The following is an 18,302-nucleotide window of genomic DNA, read 5'->3' as shown; positions in this document are numbered from 1 at the left end:
AGGTAGGCATAACAGACGGAGAGAAGGGAGAAATAATAACTAAAGTGAGGATAAGTATTCGTAAATATCATTATTATTCCACCTTCATCATCACATGACTATCTTCAAGGATGTATCAACATGAATTTGTTAAAATTAACAGGAGTTTATCTTCTCAACAGGTAGGAGTCACCTTTCAATTCTTCAATTGAATGACATTAATTTAATTATGTTTGTGATAAAATATTCCAGTTGTTTTGAAATATATTCTGTTGTAGGGGTAAGTCCGAGTCGTTGTGATCGGGGAGGGGGGTCAAATACAATTGTATTGTTGACAAATAATCACCAAAGTTTCAGCCATTTTGAACGTGCAGGTGTTATGTATCAGTCGTTTGAGTGAGTTAATCGGTGTGTTTTTGTGAAATAGACAAAATTGAATATCGAGCTGTCATTTAATATTTGTTGTCCAATGACGGGAACTCTTATCAGATGCTAAATAGATGTGACCAGCTGTTTCACGTATTTTGGGGAACAAATATTTAATGACGAATCAATACTCAATTTTGTTTATTTTCACAAAAGTACTCACTTCAGCCCACTAAAACGATAGTTACATAACAGCTACGCGTCCAAAATGGTTGAAACTTTGGTGATCAGCTGTCAACAGATGCTAGATAGATGTGACTAGTTGTTTCAGTCATTTGCACAACAATGAAATAAATAAAAAATAGAAATATTCCTTTCTAAAAAAGTCCTTAAACTAAATATTAACACAAACTAGGAGAGGAACCTGAGATGGTCATAAAAACGACAGCACTACTTTCTAAAAAACAGTCATTGGATTGACAATGAATCAAATTATTTATCAAAGCCTTTTACTATTTTCAGGAAGGGCCCAATTTTATTTTTTTAAACAAGTCACCTCATTTTATGATTAGCAATTACAATCATTTATCATGTATTTCATGCCCTGAGTGTCGCCTTCTTAAACAGAGTGGCCCCATAAAATCAGAACACTTACAAATTCAATAATGAATTAAGTTTGAGTGACTAAATTTAATTCAGATTCAGATATATTAAGGCATATACAATTAGTTACAAAACAAACCAAATCTGAGCTCTTTGGCTTACGGACAAGTAGTAAAAAGGACACTTGAACCTGATTGGCGAATTTCTATTCGCGCACTCCAAGCAGTTGAGCGTCTCCAGTACCACTGTTTATGTCGTCAGTAAGTAACAAACGTTTCAGAGAGGAAAAAGGGATATGCCAAAAGGCCAAACTGGACCTGGAGGAGTTAAAGAAAACAGCCCAGGACAATCCTTCAAGTCCATGAGGGTTTATGCAGTAGATCCCGAGGTTTCACACCAAACTGTCCAGAGAGCTTTCAAAAAAGAGGATGGAAAGAGCCTTGTCAGGGGATCATCAATGCCGCTAAGGACGGTTACATTAATAAGAGAGTACATACTTTAAAGATTTTAATGGACCACTTGGTATATTTTTGTATGTTGGAATAACTAGTGTCCTAAATCTTAAGCACTTTCAAAACCTTGTATAATTTTTTTGAAATGATGGTATCTCAACAATTTCAAGAATGTTTGGAGGAGACATTTCATTAAATTAGCTACAAAAACCTACGAGAGGAAGGAAATAAACACAAATTCCTCTCTGTTTGCTAAATCTAAAGTCTTATTGTCGAATTCACCGAAAAGACAGCGGGTTTTGTCTAAAAAAGAATGTTCATTGCCAAAAAAAAAAAAAAAAAAAAAAATTGTCAAAAAAAAAATTTAACAATATTTATTTTTGCCGATTTTAAAGATTGTTCGAAACATTCTGTCAAAAATTGTCCAAGTGTTATGCTAAACTCCAACAGACTAAGTAACCCCCCCCCCCATTAAGGACATATATAGACATAAATTGTTCCATTAGCGATCCTAAATTATAATCCGAGTCCAACAAGGATGGATATCACTCAACAACACAACCTCAGTGTTACTCTCGGTACCTCTTGAGCCAAACACTTCTAGGGAGAAGGACTGGAGACCAAATTGATACAGCTGCTGACTCCATTCCACCAAACCATTTCATTACCTCCTCAAAGAAGTTGAAAAGAGACTATGTTTTTCTGTCTGTTTCCTTGTTAGTCACCAGAATGACGGCAAAAGTTACAAATCAATTTGACGAATGTACGAAGATTATATACGAGGTTGGTCTGAAAGTTTTCAACCTAACAAACGTACAATACTCTTTTCGATTTTGTCCAAATTACTCCGATTTTGATTGGAGGTGTACAATTTTAACACATCATGCCTTAATTTTTCTGCTATTCTTTGAATCTTGAATACATTTGGAGGTGGTTTTTACAAAAATAAATATTTAACGACAGCTTGAACGTATATTTGGTTTATTTTCAACAAAAAACAAACAATTACTCACTCAAACGTCTATTATATAACAACTGCGCTCCTAAACTAGTGGAAACTTTTGTGAGTAACTGGCCTTAGGTGTAAAGAGTGTTTATTTACGAGTGGTGTCATCTTCACGTTAAGATCTGAAACATTTTAGACCACCCACTTGTGGTCATAGTAAGAGGCCATGAAATTTTGAGAGTTGAAAGTTACACAATCTTTAAAATTGCATAGTCGACAATAAATTTGACAAAAATTGAAATACATAACTCCATTTGAGTTATGGCGAAGGTTTAGTGCTCTACGGAGTGTCCATTCTACTATATTATTTTTCTTTATTGATTTGTTTGTTATTTTTACACTTTTATTACGTCACAACTCGTAATGAGTAAAATAACTAGAGTCGAGACTTGACTTAATTCTGTCTCAAGTCCTTCTCTCTAGTAGTCCTTCCTAAAGCACAGCCACTCTCTACATTTAAATATTCTCTTTTTTAGAATGGAGGAACATGTTCAGCCATAGGAAAATACAAAAAACACTCCTCGATTGCAAACACACGTATTAAAAAAAAATTGCTTATACTTACAACCCACTCCAAGATATTAAATATGCACGAACTTGAATTAATTATGTGATATAAGTGATTGACATATTCTCCATTGTATTTCACCTTTGTGTCTTGAAAAATATAGTTCTTAAATAATATTACCTACATATTAGTGTGGCGCTATTTGTGTACTTAAAAAAAAAAAAAAATTATATTTTCTTAACTCAGCACCTTTTAATCATTTCCAATATTGCAAATATGTTCCTGTGCCAAAAAAAGTAACGTTGACATTTATACTTTGAAACTCGAATGAAACAAAGAATACCTTACAATTTATTCACTTCCGAGGCAATGGTTTGTTTTGTAGTTAAATTATCGTGTATACTATGTAATTGCTGTTCTTGATGAAGTTGATTTCACTCATACAATTAAATATGGTACGATTTTGGTAACAGATAATGACATAAATATATTTTTATGTACATACAACGTTTGTATTCTATACAACTTTATTTTATTAAAAAAATTGGAGCTAAAGGCTTTTCTACGCCTAACTTTCGATATATTCAAATATTGTATTTAGAAGCCCGCGTTTTGACACAGCGAAATTTTATTATCAAGAGATCAAAATGGACGGGCTGTGCCAATTAAAAAGTAGGACATTGCTTTTAAGGGCCACCCTCACCTTTACTCCATTCGCAAGAGCTCACATAATTATCTATGTTTTTTCATACACATATTTACGTTTTATATATGTAATATGCGGGTGGTTATGAGTAAGGTGGAGTTGATTTGGTAACTTTCGAAATGTTTAGATTTTAGATAGACATTATGTTCCTTTTTGTCTAAACATTAGTGTTGGATATCAGTCTGGAAATCCTAGACCATTCTGAGACCCTTATATTTTTTGGTCAAACAAAAAGCTCGGTCTGGATCGGTCTCATATAAAAAATCGGTCTAAATCGGTCCAAAAGAAAAATTAGGTCTAGATGGGTCAAAAGGAAAAATTTGTTTCGACCGATTTTACAGATGAATTGCTTAAACATGTTTATAACATTATAACATGACATCATTTGTTTTTTCAGGTACTATGACGTTTTACAAAGTTTAAACAGAGGTAGCTCTGATTAATTTTAATCCCGGTTGTTGTTATATTGTCATCTATATCAGTGGTTCACAAACCCAAGGCGGCAGTCCGGGACCGGTCCATGTACCAATCAGTAAATGATCGCCCACTAATTAATAAGTTATTTTCATTTTATTTATTATCTATGTCAGGGACGATAATAAAGGGAGACTTATTACTTTTCCTACAGTTCTGGCAAAGGGTTACCCGGCGTTCCTCGGGTCAAGGAGGGAGCGGTAAATAACATTGACAATATTCAATATTATTTCTTCTTAATGTTTTGACCCTTTCGGTGAGGGCGAGCTTTATTATAATATATATATTATAAATTCTATTTTTATTAATCTAAAAATAATGTGTTATAAACTTCAGATAATTATATACCTTATGCATTAATTATGCAAATAGTAGTCAATAGCATTTATTGGGATTGTAAAGAGGAACACAAATTAGCAATGATTTTTATCGTACTTTCAAAACTAAACAAGTTATGGAGAATAATGACGTCGACAAAATAACTTTGATAACTGCTTCATTTTTGCAAAAATTGCAAAAGTTATGTAATAAAATCTTCCGTAAATTGAAGTTACTACTTTTAATCACTTACTTCAATTATTTTATGTCTTATATGGATCATTTTATGGGATTTTTTCTTATAAAATTGAAAATTGTGGTTCAATGAAAAAAAAAAAAAAAAAAAAAAAATGGAAAAATATTTTTATTTTATGTGTCAATTTTATATGTAAACAAATTTTGAGACAAATTTTTACATAGTTTATTTTTTCTACGAATCAAATATTCCATTGGAAACCATTTTTATGCCACAAAAACAAAAAACAGAAAAAACGAAACTTCAATTTTCACCGATTTCTTTTTTTGACCATGCCTTTTTTTGATTTTGAGTAAATTTAGAAAACGTTGTTGTTCATACAGTTGTATTTTGAGACGCCAGGCACTTTTTGGTATAGAATAAGTCCAACAGATATGACCCCCCCCCCCCCAGCTAGCAAAATCATTAAAAACAGGCATCTTTGGAAAGTTTATTTGGGGTTTTCTGCAGTGAAAGTCACCAAAACAAGGCATAAGAGAAGACTGGACATAAGCTACACACTTAGGGTGTCGTTGTCTCTTATTCCCAGCAGAAGGGACCACTTTGTTGCAATCAAACAAGGTTAGTGCTCATATAGATTTATCGTTGTGGACAGTTTTTAATATATTAATAGCAAGGTATTGTCCGGTGCAGGCTCAGCGGCTCTATAGGTCCGGTCTTGGTTTTTTTATAATGACTCAATTTGGTAGCAGGCACTTATAACAAGGAGCGTTGATAAAAAATTCTGACGCAGGAAATGATATTCTATACAAACAGGGCATCACTTATCTTATACACAGACTGAATCTTGTCCCAAGTTCCAACAGGGCCCCCGAAAACTCATATAAAGTAGTTGTCAGCTAAAAATATATTAGTGTAGAGGTGCCCTTGACATAGTAAATTTTTGGAAACCCTGGTTTAAGAAATATTGTAGTTATCATATTAGAGGGACCGACAGGCTTAGTAGGGACCTGGATCCATAATCCACCCAACTCCTTCTCTCTTTTATTTGTAACGTCTGGTGCATAAAACAACTTTTTAAGGTCTATAAGAAGCCCTTATCTTTTTGGAACTCAAATACAACTGTATCACCCTTGGTACGTACAAAATCATTGGAAAACGCTGGAATTGCACAAAAATAACTCGAAAAAGTGACTTAATAACTATAATTAATTTAGTTATTAAAACATATATTTTATTTCTAATATATACTCAATATAGGAACAAAAACACAGCCCATAAGCAATATATTGCAGTCTTGATTCGACTTTGTTGGTTCCGATTCTAGTGGTGCAAGAACCGGAACGCTAAGTACGCAACCTTGATTAATATTGTTATAGGTTAGAGGCAAAGTTGCTTATAATTGTAGTTTTCCTAATGTAATAATAGCATTGTTTTGTTGGATCAATGTTTTAATAAAGTTCCATGCTAATACATACATAGTGGATTCACGTTTATTAATGTTATTATATCAGCACTTCCCCCCCCCTCTCCTCTACAGTTAGGAAACGATTGGGGACCATTGATCTATATAATAATATACATATTACAGCTTTTTGGTTCGAATAACACGTGCAATGACATTCTGCAGAAAAATGGGGGATTCATGCTTCAAAACCATGCAATTATTTTACATTCATGTTTCTTCAATTTTAAAGGATAAAATGTTTAATTTATTATTTGCAGCAAATTGATTAAGTGCTCATTAGTTAACAACTGATTCATTTCCGTATGAAGATGTTTCAACAGTTTGCTCGAATCCCTATTTCAACTATTAGTAACAAAAATGCCGACAAAACCCCGACTAACTCCGACTAAAATTACGGCCTTATTTTGCTAAAAACAAAATATAAAGTGTATTTTGTTGTCAGCTGTCGATACTTGGGTCAATATTTTTTTTAATGTTTTATCTATAAAAAAAGACATTATGAAATATTTTTAAATTCAAATAAATTGTACTGGTGCAAAATTAAAGAATATTATAGTATATGCTTATTTTACTATGGCAAGAAACACTAAACAGTCATTTTTTTAAAGAATTATGTGTTTAATATTAATATTGTTAACTTGTTCTTCCTCAATAATATGTTGTTTTAATTTTAGTTAGTTATAAATAAATGTTTACTAGTCTAGAAATATGGCTTTAATGGCTTAAGAGAGCCAAGTGAAAGAAATTGTATTAAACATCTCTTAAGTCATTAAAGCCATATTAAAAATGGCAAATGATACAATTTAGAAGTTATTCATATTAATTGAAAAAATTGATTCAACAAATTATTAGTGACAACTGAAAATTATACGCTGACAACATTAAATGAGAATTTTTTATAGATAAATAAATATATAAACTAGCAGAATAGAAGAAAAAAATTAACACAAAGACAAAAAAGCACACGCAGCAACCTTTTTTCCTGTTCTAATCTCAAAAAAGTTACTCATCGATACTTATTGCCCAACCCTGGTTATCTCTGCGACATTCATTTGAGCGAGAATTAAATTGGGTAAGCTTATTTTCAGTGGAAATAATTTCTTCGATATTTTCATGTATGAAGATTAAAAGATGAATGACGTCATTGCTCACAAGTGTGGTACATGAAATGTACTGGGATAAGTCTAGCTGGACTAATCGAGGCTCTTATAAGATTTCTATCAACTCCGTAGGCTTCTGTGAAGGGAATGAATTAAAAAACTAATTGAGTGTGATGGTATTCAAACACATCGATCTATGGGTCTCTTTGGAGTAGAGTCTGGAAAAAGATGCACACTCTCTGGATCTAGAGAGGTCTCCAGGATTATATTTTGAGGGGGACCTTAGTTTTTTGAAAAGTACATTTTTGATTTTTTTTCTAAATAATTTAATATTTGAACCTAAATTTTTTTCACAAAAAATATATGTTTTTGTGCAGAATTAACTAAACACAATTAATTAGCTACCATTTATTCAAGGTTAATAAATATATTAAGCCTTTGAAGCTGTAAACTTGCAAACATGAGATTAGCCAACACTTATAAATAAATTAGTGGATCCTTCTTTCCCAATGTAGTATGTTTTATCAACACTGTTGTCATAACAAAAATCCCATGAATAGATAAAAAGCATGAAACTTTTATGTAATCGACATTACAAATGTAAAGTTATGTTGTTATAACTGCTAAATAGTAAGTATGATTTGCCGGCATATAAAAATAAAATAAAAGTGAAAATGAACAAATTAATCATGAGATTTGGAAGAATGGCTAAGAAGGGAGCAGCGAATGGGTCATTATGTTTTATTATTTTAAGTGCAAGCACCCATGAGAGGGAGACAATCGAAACAAATTTCACTTCATCTATACCTAGAACGTATATTATTGTAGATCCTCAAATGTGCAGTGTCTGATTCTAAAAGTCGCACAATTTTGTACTTGGTGCCATTCGAAAGGAATGACAAAAAAAAAAAAACTACAATTTGATGTTTGTTTTGTCTTTATGCGATCAAAAATATCTGAACAACAAGCAAAATGGCAAAGTGCATGCGATCTCCTCCACTCACAATATTTACACTGACAACAAGATCTTCACAGTAGATGCTATTCTGAACAAGATAAATGATGGCTTCTCTGCTGAATCAAGAGCTCAAGTCGAGAGAATCTGCAGGACCAAACATCCAGCTCAGCTCATGGTCCTCGGCGTTCATGGCGTCCGACGGCTGCAAGATGCTCCCTACTTCTTCGAGGCCAAAGAGAATGCCAAAACGGATGTCTACTACCAGGTTCTCAGGTACCATGTCTTGCCATGGTTGAAGAGCACGTTCCCTATGGGCAACTATGTGTTTACCCAAGACGGCGCCCCGGCACACACGTCCACGAAGGTGCAGGAGTTCTGCAGGGAGATTATTACTGCCTTCTGACCAGCAAACTTCTGGCCTTCATCCACAACCAACGTGAACCTCCTAGACTTTGATGTGTGTAGTGTCTTAGAGGGCTAGGCAATCAAGGGTTCTCATGCGAATGACGATGCCCTGAAGGCCGTGATCACGGAGGAGTGGAAAAATTTGTCCTCGGACTTCATCAAGGCCAGCTGTGCTTCTGTTTGTCCTCGTATTGAGGCCATTATTCAGAATTGAGGTGGACATATCGAATAACAATTGTTGAATTATCAAATTTTGATTCAAAAGCCTACCATAAAAATGGCACAGAATACAAATATTGAAAAGTGAAACGGCTTTTAAAATTTTCTAATTTTTGAATCCTCCCCTCAATTCCTCACGTGTGAGTACCCACAAGGATTCACCCGTGAGGACTCCCAAAACTAATTCTCAGTCTTCCTCTCCATTGTCCATGAATAGTCGAACTAATGGTTACTTTATACTTAGCTGTTCACTCTTTAAGAATTAAATAATTATGATAACAGTTTTGGAAAAAAAAAAAAAAAAAAAACACCTTTTCAGGTTCCAACTACAAAAAGACCATTATCCTACATAGTATTAAAATTAATTATGTGTGTCCTGCTTGGAAAAATAATGATACAAATTTCAAAAAGGGAAAAAGATACATACTTGAGTAATAAAATGAAAGTTGTTTAGAATTCTGAGTTATGCACAAGGTTCTATATTTCATTCTGATCAAACCCGATTGCTGGATTCGGGAGGGAAAATTTGATTTTTTGCTAAGAATTTAATGTTGTTTTTTTCATAAAACAAGATCGATTCCCTGTGTTCCAAAGTTTTTTTTTAAGGTATAGGTTATCCATTCAAAAATGCATGAAAAAAAAAATTAAATTAAAAAAAACCAAAAAAAAACCGAATTATTGTACAGCGAAAAACGGAGAAGATATATTAAATACGAATGAAAAAAAGAAATTTGGAAGGAGATGAGCAAGTTAATCTTAGTGTGAATCTTCAATCGTCATTTTGGTTGAATAAGGAACATAGCAAGTTAGGAATGTCAATGACATTACATAAATCACAAGGTCAATCAATTGAACAAATTGCTTGATATTTACCAAAATCAGCATTTTTCAATTAGATGTTGTATTTTCAAGAGTTTCAAAAGGGGGTGTAGGTTTGATTATATTTACGTCAAATGGACAAAATCAAGGAAAAATGTTGTGTACAAGGAGGTTATAGTATAGAAATTTACCTATTATATATTCAAAGTTTATAGTAGATCGTTTTGGCTTAAAATTTTAAAATTTAGACAGACAAAATATAGACAAAATCTATTTAACTTTTCATTGGTTATCTTTAAGTGTGTTTGCATTTGTAAAAATTATAATTTTTTGCGTCTCAAGGAGACTAAATAGGGTGTGGAGTTATAAATCAAAAAGTGACTGACGTTTCAAAAACAAGTACACGAAAAAGGCCGTTTTTTTAAATTTATTTAAAATCATAAAAGTTATTGTTAATAAAATAAATCTGTAAAAATTGCAATTGTCAGCTTCATGATTCATTTGTACATTTTTTAAATATTAACAATGGAGAAAGTCAAAAGAACAACTAATGGTTTCACGCGGGCCTGACTGCCAAGGACATCACTGGCTATACCAAGACCACTGTCATTGCTGTTATAAATATAGACGATCTCATGACCTGCAAGCTGACAAATAGCCAACTCCAATATTCTTGGCTTGTCTCAAAAAGTGCATGGCTTTAAATCCATCCATATGGAGGAGAAAGCCTGCAGTGTCCGTCATCCAAACACAGAGGCCTCAAATCCACTGTCAACCAGCACTGGCACACTACAATAGAGAAACACATCTGCAACGGGTACCAGGTCTTCCGTCGCCTACAGGAACTGCTACATTTATGATTAAGAGAGCTCAGACACACATCTATTTATAGTATTAATTTTATTGAAATTCTATTGTTAATTAATAACTTATAACTTGTTTAAGTTTAAAATGGAAAATGTTCAGATTTAAAAGGACCATTCTGTACAACTGTCTGGTTGTATTTAATCGACTCTGTAGACATTTGACAAATTACCATTAATTTAGGGAAACAATTAAGAGTCATTATTATATATTTATAGATGTAAATACTTTTTTTATCAATGCTGAAAGCTACTTTTCCCCTCATTTTTTCTATTTAAATGGTATTTATTACATGACGTCAATCAATTCTATGACGTAAAGTCTTCTTATTTTATAATATTGATTTATTTATCGTAGATTTTATCGATTGTTGAGAGGGTATTATTATACTTTGGTCCAATCTTAGAATGAGTCTATTCAATATCCAATAACCGCTAGGTTGCAAGAGATTAAGGATAGGTTTCGGCTTTTTTTTTTTTTTTTGGAACCGGGTAGGCACGGGAAGAACCGGGTGTTTTAATATCAGCTATTAGTTTTTAGCCTTACGTACAAAGAACCTTCAGAAATATAGATTAATACGCTAATACAATTAATTAATAATGAGTATGGGTGGGATTTTTGTAGAGAAAAAACACGGCTTAGCGATGAAAAAAAGGGAAAAAAACGTTTGTTGCATGTATTTTATTTTTTTCGATATTTTTTGTGTATCTTTTAATAGATCATTACTTTGATCATCCCGACCTGAAAGAAAAATGTCCTCTTTCTTTGGTGTAAGTTATTATATATATATATTAGTCTTGGGGTTCGGTCTGGAAATCCTAGACCGGTCTGAGACCGTTATAATTTTTGTGGGACCGAATTAGTTCGGTCCCACAAAAATCTCGGTCTGAACTGGTCTCATAGAAAAGTTCGGTATAGATAGGTCCAAAGGAAAAATTCGGTCAAGTTCGGTGCCAAAAAAATCGGTCTAGACTGGCTTTACAGATCAATTATTTATAAGATGACATCATATGTATTTTCAATTACAATGACGTCATACGAAGTTTAAACAGAAATAGCTAGCATGAATAAATTTTTATGTTATATGTATACAGTATTTGTTCTAGAACATATCATATACTTTTGAGATATTCAAGGTTATCAAGATATTTATTTTTGTTAAATATAATGAATATATCAATGACAGTCAATCTAGATAAAAATAAATTTGGTCTCTCATAATAAATATATGAGACCGAAAAAAATCGGTCCAAAGGGTAGGACCGAAAAAAATCGATTCATAAATTGAAATCGAAAAATAATCAGTCCACAAATTGAAAAATGTTTACAAATACAGAATCAGTTCAACTCCATCTCACCAATTTCAGGAACATTAAAAAAGAATTTTGCTTTGAAATTTCCATCCATGTTGTTAGAGATGGGATTATTGTAGATAAAAATCACAGTTTTATTCTGCTAGATTTCCACAAATTTGTCCTATCCCTAGTCATTCTGTGATCAAGGGTGTGTGGATGAGTGAAAGTGTTTCAGGTAAATGTCTTCATCATTCATTAATATGTTGACCGGCGTGTTGTCGCTTTCCTTTGAGGATCTTTATCACCAACGATTATCCAACTGCGGTATACATGTTCTTGAGTGTAATAGGCGACTATTTTTATACATTGATTTTAGGGTAGGAGTCCATGGAGATATCCTGGACTTATCCCTGCTGGGGATATAATTGTTTATTAATTAATGTAGTATGTGTATATTTAGGATATTTATTAAGATCTTCTATATATGTTCTATATATCAACACAAAACCAAGTTTAAATGATTTTTCTAAAAATTGAGTGTGGATTACAATTGTATTTTGAATCGAATTATCACCCATTTCTATCAACAAGGACTATTCTAATTAACCCTTTGAGTGTGCTCCAAATTGCACTTAAAGTAGCTATAATGGATCGTCACAATATATGTAATAATGAGAAATTGAAAAAATTTATTTGGAAGGGGCTATATCGGGGCCAATATAAGTTTGTTAAATCAAATAAAGGTTCTAAACTATAGTTAATATTCTTGGGTATCTTAACTCATCCCACAAATTTGAAAAAGAAACATTTAACTGACTCAAATATGTTTAATACATATTGGGCTGTGTGGTACATATATGTGAAATAAATAAAAAATATTCGGATTTTTTCCTTTGTCTGATTTTTGTTCAAGATTATTGTTATGTTGACATGTCACATACGAGTATGTATTGTACAATCTACGCCATAGTCCATTGTCACACTACTCGTTTTTACATAATTAATGAGATTGACTTTAAAAAAAACCCAACATGTATGTTGGTGTCAAAGTTTAATGACATGAATAAAGCCTTTTCATAGTCTGTATACTCACTTGTAAAACAAAATAAAAATGACGTAAATTATAAATAGTACGTTACTTCAATTATGTTTCCTTCCATATTTGCATTTAATGTTTGTGTTTAGAGTTATATAAAATACAAAAATTCACGTTATAACGTTAGACGTTTTATTAAATTAGATGCAACAATTATGTAAAATAGGCAGAAATTATTCCGTTGTCGATCCTTAATTCGAGTCCAATAAATATTTAAACTTAAAACTATCAAAATACTTCTATGTATTACTCTGCGTCCTTAATGCTCACTTGTAGCATAGGGAAAGATATAGAAGGTTGTGCGAGCTATATATGTCGCCACTTTGGTCAGCTTTCTTGTGCAAACACGGGCACTTTGGTAGCTGATTTTTTAAAGATAGCTTGGTCAAAATTACACCCGTTGGAATCAAAATGGAATCAATTGACGAAGTCGTTGTCTCAAATATTTGGAAAAAGCACTGAGACCTCCTTGGAGTCCACACGGTTAGCCAGAATCCAGCAAATCGTCAAAGAGGACCCAGGGAAGTCCATCAGGATAATTGTTGGATAAGTGGGGTGGTCAGAGTCACAGGAAGACTTTTGTTAAAGATAAGGAAGGGCCAAATATTGACCAAAAACAACACGTTATGGTGTTTGGGTGATTAGCTCTGAATGTCACGTCATATATTTTCATGTGTTCCCCTAGCCCTTCAGGGTCAACACTGAAAATATAGAATCTATAGCCTACTAGCTATTAAAATTTTCTCCATCTATAGCCAAGTTTTATTGTATATCTGACACTGCTATCCATTAATAATATGTTATTACACTGTTATTCAATCTTATTTCTATGTTGTTGATAGCATATGGGCTGAACAGGTTGGGTATTACACATAAATCTTTTAAAATTTACCTCACTTCCATTTTGTGCCAATCTTCAATAGACAGCTGTCAAAATATCAAGACAGTCTGTTTATTATTTTGTGAGTTAAGTGTCACGCTTCTAGATGTGTAAATAAACCGTTCAAAATAACCAATAGATTTTAAATTTTTATGGGGACTCCGCTCCATCGGAAACAACAGTTAATCGTTGGCTTGCTGTCTTCAAACGTGGGCGTAGAGGCACCAGTGATGCAGAGCGCAGTGGACACCCAAATGAAGCGGTAACAACATTAAGAATCAAAAATGTTATACAAAATCGTTTTGAATGATCGGAAAGTGAAGTTGCGTGAGTTGGTTGACATCGTAAATATATCAAAAGAACATGTTGGTTTTATATTTGTATTAACATTTGTCCATGAGTCAGCTCTGTTTAAAGTGAGTGTCGTATTCACTCAATGTTTACCAAAAACAAAAACGTGATGATGATTCTGGGCAGTGTTTGGCCATGATTAAACATAACAAATCAGAATCATTCTCTCGGTATGAGACAATGATGAAACATGGATCCATCAGTTCACTCTGGAATAAAACAATCATCTTCGGAGTGGGCAGCAATTGGTGAACCTCCTTCCAAAGCGTGCGAAAGCACAACAATCAACTTGAAAGGTTATTGCTTTGGTATTTGGGGATGCACATGGTATATATTAAAACTACTTTGATTAGGGAAATACCATCAACAGTGAATATTATATAGCGTTATTACAACGTTTAAAAGGACAAAATCAGGAAGAAAAGAGTTTATGTTTAATCAGGATAACGAATTGTCAATCAAAACATTGGCAAAACTACATGAATTGAATTTCAAATTGCTTCTGTATTAATAATGGTTTTTTTAAACAGGATTTTGAGCCATAAACGAGGTTAAATCACCATTTTATACAGGTGTGTACCACTAAAACTGAACACTCCTTTATATTTTACGCTATGCACATATTCGTGATTTCATTGAGTTGAAACCGGTTTATACTTCGAGGCAAGGGTCTTGACTAGTTATAAACAAAACTCCAGCCAAATCTAAATAGCAACAGTGAAATAACCGATAATATGGAGAGACGTCGAGTCGCAATTTTGGAACTTTCCGGGCGGAGAAAAACTCGCACTAAAATTGTCAAGGTTCTGAACTGCAGCCGCACCACCGTTTACAGTACAGTAGCCAAAGGGACTCCTGAGACGACCACAAGATAAAAGTCAATGCTTCAAAGGTGGGACGAAATGGTGCTGCCGTGAAAAAGTCTGCCGAGGACAAGAGAGGCAAGGTCACCGTCAGCGGCCTCTCCAGGGAGTTCAACGTCAGCAGAAGGACCACAGACCGTCTAGTTAAGAAAGATCTTGGCCTTAAGGTCTACAAGAGAACCCCTCGTCCAGCCCTCAAGCCGTAAAATTTAAAGGAGTGTTTAGTTTTCGACGCGCACACCTGTATCTCATATAACAAAATGCATGAAATTTTAAGACATTTTTTGATGTATACATACTCTCAAGATTTAGCTCATTGTGACTAATGGCTGTTCTCAGACCTAAAAAAATGCTTGCCGGTAAGAAATTTCACTCTAATTAAGATGTTGCATTAATGAGTATATATTGGACTATCTGTATTGTAAAGATTCTCATATTTTGGCCAAAAAACCCCGAGGGTGTCCCGAAACGCGGCAACTCGTAGCCGACTTAGTCCGATATTTTCTATCCTGATCAACCTGAATCCTTCAGGATTTGTTGCAGAGTTAAAATTCAGGGGCGTACGTAGGTGGCGGGCTTAAGGGGCTGTAGCCCCTTCCCCATATGGTGTACTTTTTTTTTTTGCTTGATAATTTAATTTTTGAATTCTTTCTTAAAATATTGAATATTTGAAATGAAATTTAATTTTCAATTTTTTTAAAAATTTTCTATGAATAGATTTTTGAAATCTTTCTCTTAAAAATATAATATTTAAAATTTATTTTTGAACAGATGTGGATTTTTGATATTTTTCTCCGAAAAATGTAATATTAGAAATTTCTTTACAATCAGTTTTATATGTCAATTTTTTTTCACAAAATCTTTTATTCCTAATTTAATTTGAAATTTTTTTTTTCGAACAGCTGTGAATTTTTGAAATTTTTTCCCAAAAAGTTTAATTTTTGAAATGTAATAATTTAAATTTATTTGTAATAATTAATATTTTTTGAACAGCCATGAATTTTTGAACTTTTTTTTTTGCAAAGAAGTATTTTTTTTTGAATAGCTGTGGATTCTTGAAAAAAACTTTCTAAAAAATATGAATGATTCTGAGCATTGTTTGGCCGTGATTAAACATAACAAACCAGAATCATTCTCTTCGTATGAGACATTGGATGAAACATTCAGGGGCGTGAACAGTTGATGGGCTTTAGGGGCTGTAGCCCGTCTCCCATTTTTTGGTTTTTGATTTACTATATAATTTAATTCTTGAACTTTTTCTCAAAAAATTTAATATTTGATTTAAAATTTAATTTTTGAATTTTTAATAATAAAATTTTCCAATAAATTTAATTTTCTGTGAATTGCTATGGATTTTTGAAGTTTTTCCCTGAATGTGCAATATTTGAAATTTATTTTGGAACAGCTTTGGATTTTTCATATTTTTCTCCAAAAAATTTATTATTAGAAACTTCTTTTTAAATGGTTTATATTTCAAATTTAACTTTTTAATGAGAAGCTGTACATTTTTAATTTTTTATTTCAAATAATGTAATTTTTTGTGAACAAATATGGATTAGTGATTTTTTTGTTGCAAAGAATTACATTTTTGAATGGAATCGCCATAGCTCATGAACAACGTGCTCGGGAGAAATTATTCTCGTGAACTCAATGTGCGTAAGTTCTTACCCAGGAGATTACTAGAGAAAGAAATATACTATTTGTATATGGATTTCACCAAAAAGATTCCTAGATTGGATGGAGTAATTGTAATTCTATAATGTTTGTCAGTACAACTCCATCTAACAAATTAAAGGAACATTAAAAGAAAAAACATTCTAAATAATATTACTTTTCAAATTTTTTTTCCAAAAAAATTTAATTGTTTGATTTTGTGTTTATTTATTTCATATCACAGGTACTTCCATGTAACTTAATGCAACATCATTACTGCAAAGCTTTAAAACATTCTTCAAAGGATCTGTGTTAGCAGATTCATTTTCGGTTTCTTCCTCTTTTTACATTATATCTTCAATTAATGACTAAAAAATTCTATAGATTAATATCATTTAATCAATAACAACGTCAATTAAGACACTTATCTTCCAAGATAAATCCTCTTTCTCTCATGTACGAATGTACATACCTATTGAAGGATAATAAATCCTACGGATTTCAAACCTTGTCATGCATGTAATATGAGTTACTATATTAGAGATGAAGAAGAAAAGCTCACGACGCTTCAACATAAGAGAAAAGTCCTGTTAAAAGTATAGATAATATTTCATATTCACTCTTCTCAACTTTCGATGTCAGTCTAAATCCATTCTCTTATAAATCTATATGCTAAGACATCATCAGTTATTACTTAATCCCTGAATGGTTCAATCTACAAATCGGTGCACCAACACGAACATGGTGAATTGTATGAGTTTCGTAAGCTTCATTATTTTATTATTCAGTGTTTGAAAAAAATATGTTAGTTAGATTTAAAAGTGCGCAAGTTATCTGTTTTGTAAAAATGATTTTTTTTTTTCAAATGCAATTTTTTCTCAAATCAGTTATCAGAATAAAAAAATTAAATAAAATTCTGAAAGCTTGGAAAAAGTTTAAAGTGAAAAATTCATATTAACTAGAGTAACTGTGTGCGTCTATTAAAATAATAACTTCATTTCAAAAGTATTTTTGTAGATTTATCATATTTTAAGTATAGAAGTGTATTTTCGATTAAAATTTATTTATTTTGCTATAAATTAAGTTATTTTTTTTGTAAATCAGATAATATCTTTACAATGTTGTATTGTACTTACCTATTAATCCTTTGTTGTACGATATATCACTAATAAAACATTCATCAAATAGCTAATTTCTTCATCTTTAAGACATTAAAACTAAAACTTACAAATTTATCAGATACACCACAAGGTATGAAAAATAAATCCAGACAAAGTTTAACTTCAACAAGATGAATAACGAGGCAATGCATTGGAGTCAAGGGCCAAGTATGAGATGTTGAGAGTCTCAGAAAACAGTTAGGCTCGATTCTGCCACTAAACTATAAATAAAAACCATAAAAGTGTAGTCTAATCAATGTTTTGAATAACACTAGTTCAATTTTTCTTTTTCAGTCTATATAAATCATAAAATAAGTTTAAGATATAAAAACATAAGGCAAATTGATCAAATTTCCGGAATAAAGTAACCTAACTTGGAGATCCCACCCTGGGAGCTATGATAAAAAAACCACCACGATTTTTGGCACAGTGATACCTCTATTTATGTAAAACATGTTGCCAAAGTTTCATATTCATAAGAGTTGGGTATTTTTTATTTATTGTTGATCAAGTACTTACTAGTGTATTTCAGATTCATTTTAAAAAAATCAAATTTGAGGTCA

General features: G+C 32.4%; 1 protein-coding gene across 2 annotated transcripts in view; it reads left to right on the top strand.

The window, feature by feature from the left end:
* Nucleotides 1–18,302, top strand: part of LOC121128417 (anoctamin-5) — a 39,251-nt gene continuing 20,949 nt past the window's right edge. Inside the window, exon 1 of one of the 2 annotated variants that reach the window (XM_040723995.2) lies at nt 1–161. In XM_040723995.2, coding sequence (XP_040579929.1) covers nt 111–161 — 51 coding nt within the window. In that variant the 5' untranslated portion in view covers nt 1–110. Of the gene's footprint in view, nt 162–17,118; nt 17,342–18,302 lie in introns of those variants that run through there. The other variant, XM_040723994.2, reaches the window with a different exon arrangement.

The sequence above is a fragment of the Lepeophtheirus salmonis genome, chromosome 13 (genome assembly GCF_016086655.4).
Source record: "Lepeophtheirus salmonis chromosome 13, UVic_Lsal_1.4, whole genome shotgun sequence".
Taxonomy (NCBI): Eukaryota; Metazoa; Arthropoda; class Copepoda; order Siphonostomatoida; family Caligidae; genus Lepeophtheirus; species Lepeophtheirus salmonis.
Note: the sequence above shows the minus strand (reverse complement) of the source record. Positions and strands in the feature narration are given on the sequence as shown.